The 21,145-nt window shown below is 46.3% G+C and overlaps 1 protein-coding gene across 1 annotated transcript in view; it reads left to right on the forward strand.

The window, feature by feature from the left end:
- The window catches only part of MMP14 (matrix metallopeptidase 14), a 58,681-nt gene extending 40,118 nt beyond the window's left edge, over positions 1-18,563 (forward strand). Inside the window, exons 3-10 of the mRNA XM_058181820.1 lie at positions 180-302; positions 1,867-2,174; positions 2,958-3,119; positions 7,541-7,704; positions 8,789-8,927; positions 10,838-10,988; positions 11,763-11,878; positions 16,067-18,563. Coding sequence (XP_058037803.1) covers positions 180-302; positions 1,867-2,174; positions 2,958-3,119; positions 7,541-7,704; positions 8,789-8,927; positions 10,838-10,988; positions 11,763-11,878; positions 16,067-16,383 — 1,480 coding nt within the window. The 3' untranslated portion in view covers positions 16,384-18,563. The remainder of the gene's footprint in view (positions 1-179; positions 303-1,866; positions 2,175-2,957; positions 3,120-7,540; positions 7,705-8,788; positions 8,928-10,837; positions 10,989-11,762; positions 11,879-16,066) is intronic.
- The last annotated feature ends 2,582 nt before the right edge of the window (positions 18,564-21,145 follow it).

Consider the following 21,145-nt stretch of genomic DNA (forward strand, 5'->3'; position numbering starts at 1 on the left):
CTTTTGAAGGTGTGGGGACTGCCACAATTTCTGCCCCCTCTAAGTGGGGAACTACAGTAGATTATACTTTTCAACAGTTGTGAACTGAAAGCTTTTGGAGGGATGCAAAAGAAACTTTCGGGGAACCAAGAAGCCAGCCCCTGCAAACTTTTAATTTTCTGGGTCTCTTTCCTTCTAAGGGCTATGAAGAGGCCTCGTTGTGGCGTCCCGGATAAATTTGGAGCGGAAATTAAAGCCAACGTGAGGCGCAGGCGCTACGCGATCCAGGGTTTCAAGTGGCAGCAGATGGATCTTAGCTTCTGGTAAGACGCAAGCGGTTGTTATTTTTGTTAAATTCTGCATGAAGGGCCAGGAAAGGAGGAAGCTAGAAAACAGGGTGGGGAACTAGAATTCATTGGAAATCTTGTCGCTCCGAAAACTTCAGTTCCCTCCTACCCCAAACACCAGAGTGATTTTTAACATATTTTGGCACAAACATGAGGACTAGAAGCCTTAAAAAGAAAATAAAAGTGTTCCTTAACCCTGGGTGACTTTAAGATGGGTGGACTTCAACTCCCACAATTCCCCATCTTCTGGGAGTTGGAATCCTCCGCATCTTAAAGTCGTTGAGTTGAACTTCCTGGCTGGGGAATTCTGGGAGTTGAAGTCCCCCCATATTAAAGTTGTCTAGGTTGGACTTTCTGACTGGGGAATTCTGGGAATTAAAGTCCATCCATCTTAAAGTTGCCAAGGTTGGACTTCCTGGCTGGGGAATTCTGGGAGTTGAAGTCCACCCATCTTAAAGTTGCCTAGGTTGGACTTCCTGGCTGAGGAATTCTGGGAGTTGAAGTCCACCCATGTTAAAGTAAAACAATGCACTAGATCTTATCCATTAGATCTGGATAAGTCCAGATTCTCAGGTTCCCTGGAACAGGGGTCTCCAACCTTGGTCCCTTTAAGACTTGTGGACTTCAACTCCCAGCTGGCTGAAGGACTCTGGGAGTTGAAGTCCACAAGTCTTAAAGGGACCCCTGCCCTGGAAGATTTCTTGTATCTTCCTCATTAACTTCTGGAGATGTTAAAAGAGACGATATCCACATAAGATTGATTTATATCAATTAATAAAGCCAAGAATAAAAAGAGTCCTTGATTTATCATTGAGAGACATAAAAAATTGAGGTTGGGAGAGATTAGTGAACAGGTTAATCTATCCAACATATCACAGCAGCTTTGCTAACCTAAGATCCTTCAGCTGTAGTGGAGCCACAACCTCAGAAACAAGGATTTCTGCCTTGAGCAGAGGGTTAGACTAGAGGATCTCTAAAACCTCTTCCTTTCTATGAATTTGTGGGGCGCTAGCTGACAATTCTGGCAGCTGAAGTCCTGAAACACCTAGATAACATTAGATTATAGGACGCAATGTTGTGGATTGTGAAGGGTCTTGGCAGTAGACAAGTTGTCTTTCCGTTAAGGAAACAAAAAAGTGTTGTGTGAAGCAAACCCAGTTTGCAGATCTTGGTTAGAGATGTAAGACTGTGGGATGGACTCAACCCTGGCTCTAGAACAGGAGTGGGATTCTACCGGTTCGGACCGGCTCAGACGAACCGGTAGCTCTGACGATCAGGTCGGCCCGCCTGTCCGCCCGTCCGCCCATCTGTCCCTGAGCTTTAGTTACCTTTATTTTCTTAGCTGATTGGCATGGCAGAGCAGATCGCCGCGCCACAGCTGTGTTACTCCTAAATGGTAACACAGAAGATTAGTATTTGTAAAACTGTGCACACACACAAAGTGTGCGTTAGGCCTGCGCGCGATCACCAAACTGGTTGGTAAACCAGCAGCATCCCACCACTGCTCTAGAACCACATTTTTTTTTTGCCTCTATTGCAGCATCCAGAACTACACACCCAAGGTTGGAGAACAGGCCACTTTTGCCGCGATCCGACGGGCTTTCCGTGTCTGGCAGTCGGTGACACCGCTGCGTTTCCGCGAGGTGCCTTACTCGTCTGTGCGGGAGGGCCGCGAGCCGCAGGCGGACATCATGATCTTCTTCGCCGACGGCTTCCACGGGGACAGCACCCCGTTCGATGGCGAAGGCGGCTTCTTGGCCCACGCCTACTTCCCGGGCCCCCATATCGGTGGCGACACTCACTTCGACGCGGCCGAGCCTTGGACCTCTCGCAACGATGACCTCAGCGGTGAGGGTGGGATTATGAGGCAACCTTTGATGGAGGATGTTCTGAGGTGGGGGATGGAGACTGTGATCTTTGGAGGAACCCGGAAGGCCAGAAAGATTGTGCGAGTGAGTCACGGATGGTGATCCAGCCGTGGTTAATCCCGTCTGCGCTATTCATTCGCTCGGGACCCGGCAGAATGTTGCTTCTCTTTTCCACTTCTGTAGACTTCCTCGATCGCGTTCTCGGTTCCCCTTCGCCCTAGCCTGTGGTGAGAAGTCTTTGGGGTCAGAACTGGGGAGGATGCCCGTAGAAGAGGCTCCATGCTCCACGTCCCCAATAGCAATAGCAATAGCACGTAGAGTTATATACTGCTTCATAGTGCTTTTACAGCCCTCTCTAAGCGGTTTACAGAGTCAGCATATTGTCCCCAACAATCTGGGTCCTCATTTTACCCACCTCAGAAGGATGGAAGGCTGAGTTAACCTTGAGCTGGTGAGATTTGAACTGTTGAACTGCAGCTAGCAGTAAGCTGAAGTAGCCTGCACTCTAACCACCACGCCACCTCAGCTCTTACCTGAGGTCCTTTAGCTGTGGTGGAGCCACCACTTCAGAAACACAGATTTCTGCCTTGAGCTGAATTTTTTTTTTGCTGAGCTAGGTAGTCCCGATCGTCCACTGTGAAGCAATCACCCTCGTCCTGCAATTCCTGCAGGTTGTGGGAAGTTGCAACAGCTGAAGGATGTGGTAGGGATTTTCGACAGCGTCCTTGGTCCCCAAGTTCATTTCCTGCCGTCTGCCTTACAGGAAATGACATCTTCCTGGTCGCCGTCCATGAATTGGGTCACGCACTGGGGTTGGAGCACTCGAACGACCCTTCCGCCATCATGGCTCCTTTCTACCAGTGGATGGACACGGAGAACTTCGAGCTGCCAGAAGATGACCGGCGGGGGATACAACAGCTCTATGGTATAACAGAATAACTGAGTAGGAAACGACCTTGGAGGTCTTCTACTCCAGGCAGGAAACCCTACCATTTCAGACAAATGGTTGTCCAACCTCTTCTTAAAAACTTCCAGTGTTGGAGCATTTATTTATTTATTTATTTATTATTTATTATTTAGATTTTTATACCGCCCTTCTCCCGAAGGACTCAGGGCGGTGTACAGCCAGATTAAAATAATATACAAAATAATATACAATAATATACAAAATTAAAATAACAATTAAAATACATATTCAAAAGATGGCCGAAAATTAAAACCGTCGAATTGACCTATGCTAAAATACCCCAATTTAAAATTATTAAAAATTCAGAAATTTGAAAATTTAAAAATCAAGCCAGTCCCGCTTGGATAAACAGATATGTTTTCAATTCACGGCGAAAGGTCCGAAGGTCAGGTAATTGGCGTAAACTGGGGGGAAGTTCGTTCCAGAGGGTAGGTGCTCCAACAGAGAAGGCCCTTCCCCTGGGGGCCGCCAGCCGACATTGTTTGGCGGACGGCACCCTGAGAAGACCCTCTCTGTGTGAGCGTACGGGTCGGTGGGAGGCATAAGGTAACAGCAGGCGGTCCTGTAAGTACCCGGGCCCTAAGCCATGGAGCGCTTTAAAGGTAGTAACCAACACCTTGAAGCGCACCCGAAAGACCACAGGTAGCCAGTGCAGACTGCGCAGGAGCAGTGTTACAACGTTTACAACTTCTGGAGGCAAGTAGTTCCACTGATTAATTGTTCTCACTGTCAGGAACATTTCTCCTTAGTTCTAGGTTGCTTCTCTCCTTGGTTGGTTTCCATCCGTTGCTTCTTGTCCTGCCTTCAGGTGCTTTGGAGAATAGGTTGACTCCCTCTTCTTTGTGGCATCCCCTCAAATATTGGAAGACTGCTATCATGTCCCCTCTAGTCCTTCTTTTCATTAAACAAACCCATGATGGTGAACCTATGGCACGCAGAGCCATTTTTCCGGGCACACAAGTTGTTGCCCAACTCAGCTGGCAGCTGTGCCTGAGCAAGTGCCCCAGCTGGTGTTTGGGCCTCTGGTGCGCATACACCCAATTCAGGGGAGCCAGCTGGTCTTCGGAGCTCTCCTGCACACGTGTGCGCGTTTGCACATGTGCACGAGAGTAGTGGTGCGCAGCGCATGTATGCTCAGATGGCATTCGCGCATGTTCGGTGCACGCATGAAAACCCCGCACATGTGCAGATAGTATGATGGCATGCACAGTGCACGGTGGGGCACGCGCGCAAAAACCGTGTGTATGTGAAGATAGTGTGATTGCTTGCGCGGCGCATGGGGGAGGCGCCGCCGTTAGCGCGGATGGCACGCCCGCGCACAAAGCACTCGGTGAGTAAAAGGTTTGCCACCATTGAACTAGACGTACCCAATTCCAGGTACACAATCTTACTGCGGTCTCCCGATTTCTTTATCAGCTTTTTTTTTTTTTAATTTGCATTTATATCCCGCCCTTCTCCGAAGACTCAGGGCGGCTTACACTGTGTTAAGCAATAGTCTTCATCCATTTGTATATTATATACAAAGTCAACTTAATTGCCCCCAACAATCTGGGTCCTCATTTTACCTACCTTATAAAGGATGGAAGGCTGAGTCAACCTTGGGCCTGGTGGGACTTGAACCTGCAGTAATTGCAAGCAGCTGCTGTTAATAACAGACTGCATTAGTCTGTTGAGCCACCAGAGGCCCCAGAGCTTCATATTTTTGTTCTTCTCTTTCTTTTTTTTTCCCCCAAAAGTTTTTATTTTTTCATTTTCTACCATCATACTTAATGTACAATCATTTATCCATCACCTTTTAACTTTCATTTGTTACCTATTCGGGCCTGCTCGTTTATCACTTCCTTCCTTAACTTAACCTTCCCTTCTCCTCTACCCTTCTCTACCTTTTTTTTTATTTTTTTATTTACATTTATACCCCGCCCTTCTCCGAAGACTCAGGGCGGCTTACAGTGTATAAGGCAATAGTCTCATTCTATTTGTATATTTACAAAATCAACTTATTGCCCCCCCAACAATCTGGGTCCTCATTTTACCTACCTTATAAAGGATGGAAGGCTGAGTCAACCTTGGGCCGGGCTTGAACCTGCAGTAATTTCAGGCTGCTGTGTTCTAATAACAGGCTTCTTTACAGCCTGAGCTATCCACGGCTTCTAGTTACCCATCCTCCCTCTCCTTCCCTTTTCTATTTCCTCTCCTCCTTCCCCACTCCTCTCTTCCTTTCCCCCCTCTTCTTTCCTTCCTACTTCCTTCTTTCCCTCTCTCTCCTCCTCTCCCTTTCCAATCCCTTATTCCCACCAGTTCAATCTGAAATTGTATTTGAGCAGTCCTGATTTCATTTCAAATTCTTTTGCTTTTTGGTTACATATCTTCTGTCATACCTGTACATTTTTAATCAATCCATATACCATCTTCCACCCTCCTCCCCCCTCCCTCCCCCCCGCCCTCCCCCCCAGGACTTCCCAGAGCAAACACAGGGTTTTATAACCAACAATCACAAACTAAAATAAACTAATTATACGTAGACTCCCACCCCTCTCTAAAACTTCTTCTCTTTCTTTGACGTCTCCAATCCTAGCAGATATGGAGACCGCTAAATTTAGTCCAGGTCGGAGGCAGCTGTTTTATCTCAGCGCTACCGCTGGATGCCTTTCCAGAAGATGGTAGCCGTGATCTGGTGGATCATGGCTACCATCTTCCACGAATGGTGGAAGTAGATCTGGTCTACTTCCACCATTCGTGATCACAATCGCACACTTTGTTCAGGATGGAGAAAAAAAACAAACTTGGATTACATGACCCAGGGCTAGCTAGAGGCTCTGTTAGAAATTATGCGTACGTTACCTGTTGACCAGGAGTGAATCAAAAAAAAGATTCACCCAGTTGGTCAGGAAATCGATTCATACACATGTACCTATCATGATATTTTTCTGGAAGTAAGCAGTGCTATACAGAGTTTAACATTAAAAAAAATAAAGAAACCAGAGACATGAAATAAGAAAAATAGAAGGAAATAACCCTGAAGCTTGCTTGACACCAAACCTTCACGAGTGTTCTGACCAGTGGTAAAATCTATTTTTTTTTTTACTACCAGTTGTGTGGGCGTGGCTTGGTGGGTGTGGTGTGGCTTGGTGGGCATGGCAGGGGAAGGATACGGCAAAATCCCCATTCCCTCCCTAGTCCAGAGGAACGATACCGCAAAATCTCCATTCCCACACCACTCTGGGGCCAGCCAGAGGTGATATTTGCCGATTCTCCGAACTACTCAAAATTTCCGCTACCGGTTCTCCAGAACCTGTCAAAACCTGCTGGATTTCACCCCTGGTTCTGACCTAGGCATCCCCAGCAGCACGAAGCCAAGTCCTCATTCCGATAAACCCCTTTTACTTAATTTACATTGATTTCCTCTCCAGCAAAGTCTTTCCTCTCCCAGAGTCTTTCAAGATAGGTCACAATTATTGACTTTTATCAGGCTTGGAGAGTGGCCAGGCCGATATCTTTTAGACTCCACACTGTAACTGACAATACTTGGCAAGAATGCAGGAACAGTTCTTCACCTAAATGAACTAATTGTCTCCTGCAAACTCCCCTCTCCTTCGCTCTTCTTTATTCCCTATAAGAGGGGCCATTCACCATCCACCTGTGGCTTTACTCCTGAGTCGACCCTTGTTCCTTAGCTATTCCCTTCTCCTGGCAGCTCTGCACATGCGCACACTGGGAACAGGATCCAGCTGTTCTTCTGCCTCACTGATGTCCGACTCTGAAGGCAGCTGACAACTGTCAGAAGGCCCTAGCCCCATCTAGGCCTCCGACGCAGAGCCCTCGTCAGAGCCTTCCCCAGACTCCAGGACTGGCCCATGTTCCTCCCCAACCTCCTCACTCTCTGAATCTGGTGGGCCACAACAACTAGCTCCTCCATGGATTTTTCTCTCTTCTTCCCCAAACACCATTTCAAACATAGCCTTTTGTTCTTGGTCAATTCAAGTACATCCAGAATGGGGAGGTTTGATTTTACTCCTTTCTAGAGGTCGCTTTGACGCTTCTCAGTTTTTTTTTATTTGAATTTATATGAATTTATATCCCGTCCTTCTCCGAAGACTAAGCAATAGTCTCATCCATTTGTATATTATATACAAAGTCAACTTTTATTGCCCCCAACAATCTGGGTCCAATCTGGGTTGTGTTCCTCAATTCCTAGAGAAGTGTTCTTCACTGCAGAACCCATCCTGAGTTGGATTCAACTTCCGTCGTCCTCAGCTGGTGGTTGTGGTGATGGGAGATTGTCCCTGGGGAGAAAAACCAGCTTCTACCCCATCGACCATCTTAGATTTTGGAATTTGAGGTGAAGCTTCAGACCAACTTTGTTCCTTCCTTCTCTTCAGGATCTGAAGGTGGCCATCCCACCAAACCTCCCTCGATCCCTCGGACTACTCCGAAACCCCGAAACCCTCACAGGCCCCCCAAGAACCCAACTTACGGCCCCAACATCTGCGACGGACGGTTTGACACCATTGCGGTACTCCGGGGCGAGATGTTTGTCTTCAAGGTGAGATGTTTGGAGAAATTTAGCATCTCTAAACAGAGATGGGCTAGGACGTTGAGCTTGTCGATCGAAAGGTCGGCAGCTCAGTGGTTCGAATCCCTAGTGCTGCCGTGTAACGGGGCGAGCTCCCGTTACTTGTCCCAGCTTCTGCACACCTAGGGTTTCAAAAACATGTAAAAATGCAAGTAGAAAAAATAGGGACCACTTTTGGTGGGAAGGTAACAGCATTCCGTGCGCCTTTGGTGTTGAGTCATGCTGGCCACATGACCACGGAGACGTCTTCGGACAGCGCTGGCTCTTCGGCTTTGAAACGGAGATCAGCACCGCCCCCTAGAGTCGGCAACGACTAGCATGTATGTGCGAGGGGAACCTTTACCTTTACCTTAAACAGAGAGGAAGGCTGCTGGCTGGGTAGGAGATGCACGTTTTGGATTTTGGACCAATTCCGTTGTTCTTTGTGGGGCAGAATTCTACAACCTGCATTTGAAAATATATATATATATATTTTGCCAGAAACCCAGCACACATTTCCATGAAGTTAACGACTGATGGGTTGCTGAGTACCCCATGTTTCTCTAATTCAGCGATCAGCAACCCGTGGCTCGGGAGCCTCATGCGGTTCTTTCATCCCTCTGCTGCGGCTCCCTGTTGCTGGTCGGCTCCACAATTGATAGGGCTTTTGGTTAGGACAGGTAGAGGAAAACGGATGCCGCGCTAGGAGGAGACTATGATGGGGGAACTGGATTTCCGGTCGGCTCCAGAATTGAATGGGGGCTTCCGGTTAGGACCTTTGTGGCTCTTTGAATGTTTAAGGTTGCCGACCCCTGCTCTAATTAGAAAAGATTACATTCAACTAGATCTGGATTACAGGTGGACCTCGATTTATGACCATAATTGAGCCTGGAATTATGGTCATATGTTGTATGCCACCATCAACCACCTCATCCCTGATTTATGCTATCTGTATTTAATGATTTTTTGACACGAAGGTGCCTAGATTTGAATTTCCCAAGGAAATGAACCCCACTGAGATTTCTTTTCATTTGCATAACTTGACTGATGGAATGAAAAATTCATCTTTTTTCAGGATAAATGGTTTTGGCGAGTACGTAACAACCGCGTGATCGACGGATATCCCCTCCCGATCGGTCAGTTCTGGGTCGGTCTTCCTGCCTCGATCAACACGGCCTACGAGAGGAAAGATGGCAAATTTGTCTTTTTCAAAGGTTAGCGGGTTTACGTTTGGGGTCTGAATGACATGACTTTTGATCAAGAAGAGCCAGCAAGATTACAGAGCGTGAAGAACAAATTTAAATATCTACATGGTATCCTGGTTTTTGCATACCAAGCCAAAAACCGTGAATTTTAGTGAACTGCCCATCAATTGTAAATCATCGGCAAAATATATCGATCAGTGCTGTTGAACCTTTTCGGCATCGAGTGCCGAAATGGAAGTGCGTGTGTGGGAGAGTGCCGGAAACCAAAAGAGCATGTGCGTGCTGGGACACTGAACTTGCGGTTTCCAACATGCACAAACAGGCAGTTTCTGGCCTCCGTAGGGCCTCTGTAGGGGTGGGGAAGACCATTTTCACCCTCCCTAGACTCATAGAGAGGCTCTGGAGCCAGGTGAGAGTGAAAAACAGGCCCACTGGACCATTGCGTGCCAGGAGTGGGGGGGGCGGGGGTCACACTCACATGGGTGGGGCACATAGAATTATGGGTGTGGGCACGTGCACGCACGATCCCCCCGCCACCCCTCCTGGCACGCAATGGCAAAATATCAAGGGTGTGAAACTCAATTTCATTGCGGGCTGCATCAGGGCTGTGGTTGACCTTGGGGGGCTGGGTGGGTGTGGCCAGCTTGATGCCACTCCCCAAACTGCTGACATGTTTCCTCTTCGCACTAATTACAAAATAGAATTACAAAACCGGAGATGTTTCCTCTTTGCATTGGGTAGAGCGGGCCGAAGCGATGCGGGCCAGCCATTTTCATTTTCTAGAATGGCCCCACAGGCTGGCCCATGAGCCTTGAGTTTGACACCCCTGCCCTTTACCATTCTAGACAAGTGGTTGTCCAGTCTCTTTTTAAAAACCTCCAGTAGTGGAGCACCTGCATCTTCTGCTGGCAAGCTATTCCACTGGTTAATTGTCCTCACTGTTAGGAAGTTTCTCCTTAATTCCAGGTTGCTTCTCTCCTTGATCAGTTTCCATCCATTGTTCCTTGCGTACCTTCAGGTGCTTTGGAGAATAAGTTGAGCCCCCTCTTCTTTGTGGCAGCCTTTCTTTTGGTCTCTCCAAAATTCCATTTCTTGATATTTTCCCTTTCTCCCATTCTCTTATTTCCTTCTTTTTCTTTTTCTATTTATTGTATCTTTCCTCCTGAATTCTTTCTCTAGTTTTTAAGATTGTTACTTTCTTGATTCTCCTCCTCAATCTTTTCCCATTTCCTTCTCTTCTTTTCTTCTTCTTCTTCTTTTTTTTTTTGAGGAATATTCCCCCCATCCATTTTTATTTTGTCCCTGTCAATCCCAGTATAATTATCCATTTCTTTATCTTCAATTATTATTATTTTTTATTTGAATTTATATCCCGCCCTTCTCCGAAGACTCAGGGCGGCTTACACAGTGTTAAGCAATAGTCTTCATCCATTTGTATATTATATACAAAGTCAACTTTTATTGCCCCCAACAATCTGGGTCCTCATTTTACCTACGTTATAAAGGATGGAAGGCTGATTCAACCTTGGGCCTGGTGGGACTTGAACTTGCAGTAATTGCAAGCAGCTGTGTTAATAATAGACAGACTTAGTCTGCTGAGCCACCAGAGGCTTTCTTTTCAGCATTATGTTCTTGCTTCTCATTTGTATTTTCTTTTTCCTTTTTTTTGTATTCTAACCAATCCCCGCTTCTTTATTTCCTTTAAACGCTCCTCACACTTTCTTAAGCATCTCCCTTAGTTCCTCATACTCATACTCCCAATTTTCCATGTTGTCAATTCAAAGAGAGAAAAAATCTTTTATTGTTATTTTAGTTCAAATACTGCTATTATGTCTATCCTAGTCTTTTTTTTCTCAAAAAAACAAAACAAAAAACAGAGATACTTAGCGACGGTTGGTTGACCGTTTCTCTCATTGCAGGAGACAAACATTGGGTTTTCAATGAAGCCAACTTGGAGCCGGGATACCCGAAACATATCAAGGAGTTAGGAAGGAGGCTCCCCACGGATCGGATCGATGCTGCCCTTTTCTGGATGCCGAGTGGAAAAACGTACTTTTTCCGGGGAAATAAGTGAGTTGGCCAAATGTTTTATCATCTTCGCTTCTGTTTAGCTGGAGAAGGGAATTATTCCAGTGTGTTAATGTGAGTAATCCTTGATTTACGACCGCAATTGAGCTTCGAATTTCTGTTGCTAAGCGGGAACAGTTGTTAAGCAAGACAGTTTGCTCCATTTTACAACCTTTCTTGCCACAGTCGTTAGAGTGAATTGTTGCAATTGTTATGTTAGTAGCTGTTGACTAAATCTAGGACAGTAGTGGAATGTTGCCTGTTTAACAACCGGTTCGGTGAGCGCGCGCTTTGCGCACACGTGGGCATAAGGCACTTGGGCACAGTGCTAAAAATGGAGTATTCGGAAGCTCAGCTGCTTACTTTCCAAGTCAGCAACGGTTAGTAGAACCAATTGAGATGAGCTACAAAGCAGAAGGAAATAAAGGACAGGATAGAGCAGGGGCAGGTGAGCAGGGCCAACTGATCATCGGAGCTACCGGTTTGCTCGAACTGGCTGAATACCAGCTCTGATCTAGAATCTAGAAAAAGCATCTTTGGGATAAATAAATCTACCTTCCCAATTTGGCTTTGTTTGTCAGAAGGTGGCAAAAGATTTAACAATTGACTGCAGCCTTTCTGAAGGTTTTTATGAAGCGGGTGTCAGCTTCACACCCAGTTCCCATCATAGAATCGTAAGCATCGTAAGGGACCCTCGAGGTCTTCTAGTCCAACCCGCCCTTAAATCGGCCTTTTTTTTCGTTCAGTGGATCTCAACGTTCTCTTTTCGCGACGCAGGTATTACCGCTTCAATGAGGAGACCCGATCCGTCGACGCGGATTACCCTAAAAACATTGATGTTTGGGGGGGAATTCCCGACTCACCCCGAGGTGCATTTATGGGCAGTGATGAAGGTAAGATACAAACAAGAAAGAATGTGGAGAAAATTAAATTTTCCTCAGCAAGAGCGCTCGAAAAGAAATTATTTTTCTACCATCGAAAGCGTTCCCACTATCTACTAATTTATTTTTTTTATTTTTTTGCAAAGTGACCCCTTACGATTGAAAGTAAAAACTCCCATCCACCATGTTGGGTGGATGATAAGAGCATATCCCAAAAGTGCTTTTTCCAAAGGCAACTGGTCTTTCTTTTTCCTTGAAAACATTTCGCTTCTCATCCAAGAAGCTTCTTTTGTTCTGACTGAATGGAAGGATTTATATTCCTTGCAGTCATCTGGTCATTAGTATTCTCTCTGAGAGTCATTGAGGCCACTAGGAGGTGTATCCGTGCCCTGAGGGACACCTGAATAGTGCAGACAGATGAGGAACCATTGAGTTGATCCTGAGGGCACAGATACATCTCCAAGTGGCCTCAACGACTCTCAGAAAAGAGTGCCAACGACCATTTTAATTGGAACAGAAGAAGCTTCTTAGGATGAGAAGCGAAACGTCTTCAGGGAAAAACCAAGTCCAGTTGCCTTTGGAAAAAAAACACCTTTGAGACAACCATGACCCGAGAATCTCCATAGATGTGATGAGAGCATCTGTTGGACAACCTAACATGGCTACTTGGGGAAGGTTGAATGAGTGTTTCGAATTCTGGGAGTTGAAGTTTCATGCATCTTAAAAATCGATGAGGTTGAGAAATACCAAAGCTTTGAAGGTAAGATAGATTGGTTTTAATCCCTGGGATTATTCCACACAAGAAACCAATTTAGCCTGTCATGAAGAAACCCTACGACACCACGGTGAGGTAGGCTTGACTGCAAGGGAATGTCTACTCCAAAGTTCGTCGATGGCCCTCATTTTGATCCGCCTTGGTTTCTAGTCCAATAATAGTTCTCCTCATAATTGCAGAAGATATTTCTTGCCTACCCTTCACATTAGGAAGCCGAATAACTTCAGAGAATGCCTGAAGGCAGCAACATGGTTTTTTTTCTAGGACCTTTGAATTAGAAGGAGCTTTAGAGATCATCTAGTCGAAATTCTTGGTCGGTGCAGCTTCACTGTCTCTGTTTGAAGAGATGGTGAACCCATTATTTCATGTGACAAGCTGTTCCGCGGTCTAACAGCTCGTATTATCAGGAAACACTGATGTTTGGCCTTGGCTTCATTCTTCATAAATTGAATTCACTGGTTCCAGTTCATTTCTGCTTCCAAGCCAGGGCTGGTTTCTAACCAGTGGTGGGATTCAGCCGGTTCAGGAGAACCGATTGTTAACTTTCTGGCTGGCTCCTCCCCTCCCTGCCCCTTCTAGGAGTCCCCATGTGCCCCATTTTGCCTCCCAGGTAAGAGCAGGGAGGCCTACTAGGCCGGAAAAGGGGCATACAGGGCGCGGCGCGGCTCCCCTGCGGCCCACTTTTGCTAACAGGAGGCTGCAGAGAGGCCTACTAGGCCCAAAATAGGGTGCGGGGTGGTGGTGCGGTGAGCCCCCACTGCGGCCCGTTTTTGCTCCGAGGGGGGTACGGGAGGCCAAGTGCAGCCTGTCACACCCCATGGCCACACCCACCATGGCCACGCCCACCGAACCAGTCATTAGGGCAGAGAACCGGTTGTTATATTATTTGAATCCCATCACTGTTTCTAACTGGTGGGATGGGTCAGGGGAAGGCCCCCCCCCCCACCTCCAGAAATGAGCAGAACCCGGAGGAAAAATCAAAATCGATTTAAAATACAATTCCGTCGGATTCAGTTTTTGCCTTTGAATGGTCTTAAATCAAAGCGATGACATCCAATTGGCTTCCCGTGAATTCGTGCTTTTTTTTTTTCCTGGGGGGATCGAACGAGCGTTCGGCGAAGATGCCTTTAAGAACCTCAAACTCACATTTAATTCCTCTCCAGTTTTTGACATTTTCCGATAAGGAACCTAGATGAGTGGCTAAGAGTCACTTCCCACCGTGACGAACAATTTCTGGTGTCCCTCTTAATGCGCCTGCATAAAACGATTCACCGATGCCTTATTACTAATGGTTATTCATACACATACACAGACTGACTGACGTTTATCTTAATCACTTTCCTTATTTAGAAAAAGGAGTCGTTCTTTCTAACCCAAATTTGGAAGTCTTGCTTAAGTAGGATCAGAATTGCTTCACATATTCACTAAAACGATCCATTCTTCCTTTTTTGTCCAGCCAAAATATATCCCTGCGGATTTCATCCATGAGATGCAAATGAGGTGTCCATATTTTTTTTTGGCATTCAGAATAACTGATAGGAATGAAGCAGAGTGATTTTTAAGTTTAATTGAAGTCATCATCATCCTTTAACGACCCCATAATCCTTTGCGGAATGGAGTCTGGGCAACTGAGTGGAGCCAGCAGAGTGTTTTAATGGCTGGATGCCTTTCCTGTCGCCAGCACGGAGTGTTTTTGTTCAGCAGATATATTCTCAGTGCAGCCAGAGAGAAAAACATCTGCCTCTACCTAGGATCGAACTCACAGCCTCCCGATTGTGAGGCGAGAACGCCACCTCTAGGCTACCGCACCACTCCTTTAAGTTTAATTGTATTCCCACTGAAAAAAACAACACCACCACCACTGTCTTGGTTCTACAAAGTAAAAATTGTAAAATGTTTTTCTAGTAATGCCAAATTTGGAACATTTCTTTTAGCCACAGAGTGTAAGATTGCTCTCATATTCATTTATTTTTTAAAAGATGCCTGAAAATAAATTTCGGGTTCTGGATTTCGTTCATAGGTAGTCCTCGACTTATGACCACAGTTGAGGCCAAAATATCCTTTCCTAAAGGTGACAGTGGTTAAGTGAGCTCGGCCCCGTTTTGCGACCTTTCTTGTCACAGTTGTTAAGTGAATCACTACAGTTGTTAAGTTAGGAGCACGGTTGTTAAGTGAATCTGGTTTCCCCCATTGACTTTACTTGTCAGAAGGTCGCAGAAGGGGATCCCATGACTCCGGAACACTGCAACCGTCATAAATATGAACCAGTTGCCAAATGTCCGAATTTTGATCATGTGACCCTGGGGGATGTTGCAATGGTCGTTAAGTGTGAAAAAACAGTCCCAAGCCGCTTTTTTCAGTTTTGTCGTAACTTCGAACGGTCATTAAATGAGAGGTTGTTGTAAATCGAGGGCTACCTGTATTTAATTCCCAAAATTCTCCTCACAAATTCTGAAATTTAAAGCAGAGATGGGGAACTATAGCCCCTTTATGACTTGTGAGCTTTGCAAGGCCACATGGAGCACAGACTCAAAATGGAGCTTCAGAATTTAAACCGACCAGCACAAACAAAGTTGCTTCCTGTAAAGCCTCACGTGCCTTTGCTCCTCCTTTATGTCTTATGGGAGGCCAATCATCTCCAAGCCTTACTCCCGAGTCATCCCTTTTGTCTTAACTGTTCTTGCCTTCTGGAAGATCTGCTCATACACGCACTGGGAACAGGCTCCCCCTGTTCCTCTGCCTCGCTGACGTCAGACTCTGGAGGCTCCGGAATCAGCACATAAATCCCAGATGGCCCTGGCCCCATCTCTGCCTCCGACGCAGAGCCCTCATCTGAGCCTTCCCTAGATTCCAGGATTGGCCCATGTTCCTCCCCAGTCTCCTCACTGTCCGACTCTGCTGCCAGCTCCTCAGGATGCTGGTGGACCACAACAGAGAGCTCCGAGGGGGAAGAGGGAAAGGAGCTGGCAGAGAGAGAGAGACAGAGGGGGAGTCTTGGCTGGCCGTCAGCCCTCAGATGGAGTCAACAGCCCCAAGGTCTGGAGGTGGCTGAGGAGGAAGAGGAGGAACAGCTGGGTCCAGTGCCTGACACGCGGTTGAACAGAAGGCAGAGGAGAGGAGAGCAGTGGAAATCTATGGGCTGATCCTTGGAACGTAAAAACCACTGCTGCTACCAAAACTCCACCCTAGCTTTGGGGATAAAAGGCAGGGGGTGGAGATGAATAGATGTGGCAGACAATTATTCATCTCCCTGCCGGACGGACTTGTTAGCTTGTGGTAAGAAAGAAACTCCTAATAAAGGAATCTTTGAGTTAACTTTAGAGAGTTTGTCGTGTTTGGGAAGCTGGGTCAGAATAATTTCTCATTTAATGTATTACCACATTCTTACTCTCCCATATCTGTTCTTCCTTGTTTTCCCTTGATAGCCTTCACCTACTTCTACAAGGGAGACCGTTACTGGAAGTTTAACAACGAGAAACTCAAGGTCGAACCAGGCTACCCCAAGTCAGTGTTGCGAGACTGGATGGGATGCGCCACCGATGACCGCCGTGAGGGAGAAGAAGTCATCATCATTGAGGTGGACAATGCCGAGGAACGCGGGCTGAATGCCGCCGCGGTGGCGATCCCTGTCCTGCTGCTCCTCACCATCTGCGCCGTGGGAATCGCCATTCTGATTTTCAAGCGTTACGGCACGCCCAAACGGTTGCTCTATTGCCAGCGGTCACTGCTGGACAAGGTGTGACCGACCTTTCAAGATGTTTCAGGAGGACAGATCTCACCTACTTTCCACCCTGTCTACCTGCCTGTCTCAATTCGGGTCCGGTCTCTTTGTCACCACCTTTTGAGTCATCTTTCTCCTGGCACCCCATATTCCTCCCTGCTTCTTCGTCCTGTTTTCTGTTGGATGTCTTGTCCAGCTCGCCTGCTTGCCAGCCATCAGCCACGTTCTCTCTACAAGAGCTTTTCTTGACTACGGTGGTCCTCCTTCTTTCCTTCCTGTCTTTCCCTCAGCCTCTCTTTCCTTCCCACGGTATTTCCGTTATCCGTTCTCATCCCACTGGGCAAGCGGGTGTGCTGAGCACACCCCTTAATTAATTTGATGAGGCAGAAAGTTGAGGAGCCCACTCTACGGGGGTTATGGCCAGGCCCACCTCTTGACTACCCATCTGTTGACCTTCGTAGAGAATGGACACACCTCATGACCTTCCCGCTTGCTTGCAAAACCGGTGGGCCGAAGTCCATACCGCGAAAACTTTTAGTTCTCCCGAACGTCCCATGGAATTTCAAATCTAAAAATTGGTCTCTAGGTCTCTCTCTCGCGCCACCTTGCTGGTCTTTCCTTCCAAGGGCAAGCGGTGGAGAACCGTCTCGCCTGCGTTGCCGAACCAGAAACCACAATGGTAGGGAAGTTGCAGGTTGTGGGTCCGTCGGTGGGCAAAGCATTATTAGAGCTCAGATCTAGAGATCCATGGATCTGGAAAGGTAGTACGGTGTTTCCTGCCATTGGGTGAGAGGGAAGAAGGAACCGTGGCTGACCGGCGATGGAGTCTTACCGATCAGAAACAGCAGGGAGGAAAACAGGTGGGACGCTAGGGTTGGAGGGTCGGTCCCAAAAGCCAACTTTTCTTGGGTAGGGGGCAGCGAAGAATCATAAACTGGTCAGGTTGGAAAGGGGGCAAGCCGAGCTTTCCTCATGACGTAATGAAGTGGACCATTGGTACCTTGATAATATTGGGAAATGGGGCATGTCTGAGAGAGAAAGAGAGGGAGGGAGGGAGGGACCAAGATTATGTGGGCTACAGGAGATGTTTGCCGAGACCAGTTGTCCCATCCCAGGTGCCTTCCAGATGTTGAGATCTGGGGTCATCCAAAAACTCAAGATGGCTGCCATCATTGACCGCCATCTTGATTTTTTTTTTGAACCGCTTCCATGGGCACCCCAGGTTAGGACTCAATTTTCAAGGCTTGTTGGACATTTTGGCCGAGAATTTGGTGACGGAGTCCTCCATTTCCCTGGAGGGCACCTAACTTGTGATCAGGTTGACCCGCCAAATCCAGATATTGGCAGGGCCGCTTCTGGAAGTCTCCAGCTGACGATATTAGCCTGGTGTTTACAGTTGTCCCTTAAAACAGGGGCTCCCCAACCATAGCAACTTTTTAAGACTTATAGACTTCAACTCCCAGAAATCCCCAGCCAGCATGAGGAATTCTGGGAATTGAAGTTCACTGGCATTGTCATTTAAAATGGTCCCCAACCTTAGTTATTTTAAGACTTTACGGACTTCAACTCCCAGAAATCCCCAGCCAGCATGAGGAATTCTGGGAGTTGAAGTCCACTGGCATTGTCATTTAAAATGGCCCTTAAGTTCCTTAGCTATTTTAAGACTTGCGGACTTCAACTCCCAGAAATCCCCAGCCAGCATGACAGCCTGAGGAATTCTGGGTGTTGAAGTCCACTGGCGTTATCACTTAAAACCAGGGTCCCTAACCTTGGTAACTTTAAGAATTAGGGACTTCAACTCCCAGAATTTCCCAGCCAGCACGTTTGCCTGAGGAATTCTGGGAGTTGAAGTCCCCTGGCATTGTCATTTAAAATGGCCCCCAAAAAGTTCCTTAGCTCTTTTAAGACTTACAGATTTCAACTCCCAGAATTCCCCAGCCAGCATGGACGGCCTGAGGAATTCTGGGAGTTAAAGTCCACCCATCTTAAAGTGGGACCCCCTGATTTAAAATCCATTCCGAAAATGAACGAAAAGCAGCGGGTTTTTTTTCTAATTTTTTTTTTTGCAAAACGGGGGTGGGATGTGTGTGGAGAGATAAATTGCACCAGAGAACTGCCTCAAACTGCCTTACGATCCTGTGTCTTGATTTTTTTTTTAAGTACATAATTTTAATTATTATATAGAAATGCCTTTTTTTTTTTTAAAGAAAAAGAAAACGCAAGGGATTAAAAATAGCACATTAACGGGATGTGGGGATAGAATAGGCATAGGAGAATATCATAATCCTGCAGGCCGGGAACTGGGTGCCTTATTAAAAAAAACCCCATTCCTGCTCAAATCATTTTTAATAAGGGCAGGGAGGGGCGGTGGATTTATATAAATATTTTCCAAAGGGGTCTCCAAACGGAATTAAACTGTGTTTAACGATCGAATTGTTTCTAAGGGTCGGGTGGGGGGTGGGGTTTAATATTGTTTATTGTTCTACTTTTTATTATTATTGTTATTATTTTGTTATTAATAATAAACGCCCGTTCTTTCAAAGGGATATATTATATATATATATATATATAATGTCAAATGCAAACAGCTGGTAATGTAGGCTGTTTTTCCGTTCTGTTATTCCTTTTTTTTAACGTTAGCAATAATAAATTTATTTTAAAAAAAACCCAAAAAACCCATACACACACACCATTTCTGGGTTGAAATGGACTTGAAAAAACGCTGGAAGTTTTAAAAGATTTATTTTGTTTTGGTCCCTGCGTACGTTTGTCTGGAACTGTTTTGTTACTTTAAAAAAGAAAAAAGAAACTTTTTTTTTTTGTTACGGAAAAAAAAAAAAAGAAAGAAACGGCAAAGATAATTTTTCCCACTTTTACCTTTTTTTTTTTTTTTTAAAAAGAAAAATAATAAATGCTGGATTTTCCCCTTCTTTTTTAAAAGTAGTATAAAGTGTGATTTATTTTTTTCTTCGGAGGGAAAAAAAATAGTAGCGTTAAAGTCCTCGACTTACGAGAGTTCATATAGCGACCGTTCAAAGTTACAACGCCGCTGGAAAAAAGGGGACCATTTTTTCACACGTATGACCGTTGCAGCATTCCCCGTCAGTCATGTGATCGATATTCGGACGCTTGGCATCTGATTCATATTCGTGGCAGTCGTGGTGTCCCGCAAAGTCAAATGGGGAAGCAGGGTTCATTTAACAACCCGTGTCCCTAACTTAACAACTGCATTGATTCACTGAAGAACCGTGGCCAGAAAGGTCCTAAAAAGCGGCAAAATTCACTTAACATCCAGCTCGCTTAGCGACAGAGACGTTGGGCTCAAATGTTGTGGTCGTTAAGTCGAGGACTTGCTGTATAAAGCAGCTTTCTGATGGACCTCAATCCCTGTCTGGATTGAGTCTCAATCCCTGTTCCTTCTTATTTGTCGGCAACCTTAAACACTCAAAGAGCCACAAAAGTCCTAACCAGAAGGCTCCCCCCCCCCGTTCAATTCTGAAACCGACCGGAAGTCCGGTTCCCCCACCATAGAGTCTCCTCCTCGCGTGGCGTCCTTCTTCCTATGCTGACCGGAAGTCTGGTTCCCCCGTACCATAGAGTCTCCTCCTAGCACAGAATAGAATAGAATAGAATAGAATTTTTATTGGCCAAGTGTGATTGGACACACAAAGAATTTGTCTTGGTCCTTTTTCCTCTACCTGTTCTAACCGAAAGCCCTATTAATTGTGGAGCCGCAGCAGAGAGATGAAAGAGCCAAATGCGGCTCCAGAGCCGCAAGTTGCTGACCCCTAATGTATAAGATTGAAAATGTGAGGATTGAAATGGATTCAATTTACAAGCAATCCCCAGTTTGTTTAGTGACAGTTGGACGTTACAATGGCACTGAACAAAAGTGACTTACGACCGCTTTTCGCACTTGATGACCATTGCAGCATCCCCACGGTCACGTGATTTACATTCGGGTGCTTGACCACTGACTCACACTTACGACGGTTGCAGTGCCCTGGGGGATATCGCATGATCCCCTTTTTACGACCTTCTGACAAGCAAAGTCAACGGGGGAACCGGATTCACTTCACAACGGGGTTACTCGAACAACAACTGCAGTGTTTCGCTTAACAACCGTGGCAAAAAAGAGTCGTAAACTGGGGCAAGAATCACTTAACAAATTTCTCACTCGGTGACGTAAATTTTGGGCTCGATTGCGGTCGTAAGTTGAGGACTAACTCCTGTACTCAGTCTGATTAAGTAAGACTTGAATTCAGAGAAAATTATTTCCTAAACAGAAGGGACGCGGTGGCTTAGTGGGTAAGACGCTGAGCTTGTTGATCGAAAGGTCGGCAGTTCAGCGGTTCGAATCCCTAGTGCCGCGTAACAGGGTGAGCTCCTGTTACTTGTCCGAGCTTCTGCCAACCTAGCAGTTTGAAAGCACGTAAAAAATGCAAGTAGAAAAATTGGGACCACCTTTGGTGGGAAGGTAACAGCGTTTCGTGCACCTTTGGCATTGAGTCATGCCGGCCACATGACCACGGAGACGTCTTCGGACAGCGCTGGCTCTTCAGCTTTGAAACGGAGATGAGCACTGCCCCCTAGAGTCGGGAACGACTAGCACATATGTGGGAGGGGAACCTTTACCTTTAAACAGTTTTATGAGTTTTATGAAAGACACAAAATACTTTAGCATCGCCTCCGACCGCCCTCCATCATCCAAAATTGACAACACGGCCATCAAAGGCGTCATCCTCTTAGTGGCGGCCACGGGGAGAGTGATGGGTGTTGTAGT

The sequence above is a fragment of the Ahaetulla prasina genome, chromosome 4, assembly GCF_028640845.1.
Source record: "Ahaetulla prasina isolate Xishuangbanna chromosome 4, ASM2864084v1, whole genome shotgun sequence".
NCBI lineage: Eukaryota > Metazoa > Chordata > Lepidosauria > Squamata > Colubridae > Ahaetulla > Ahaetulla prasina.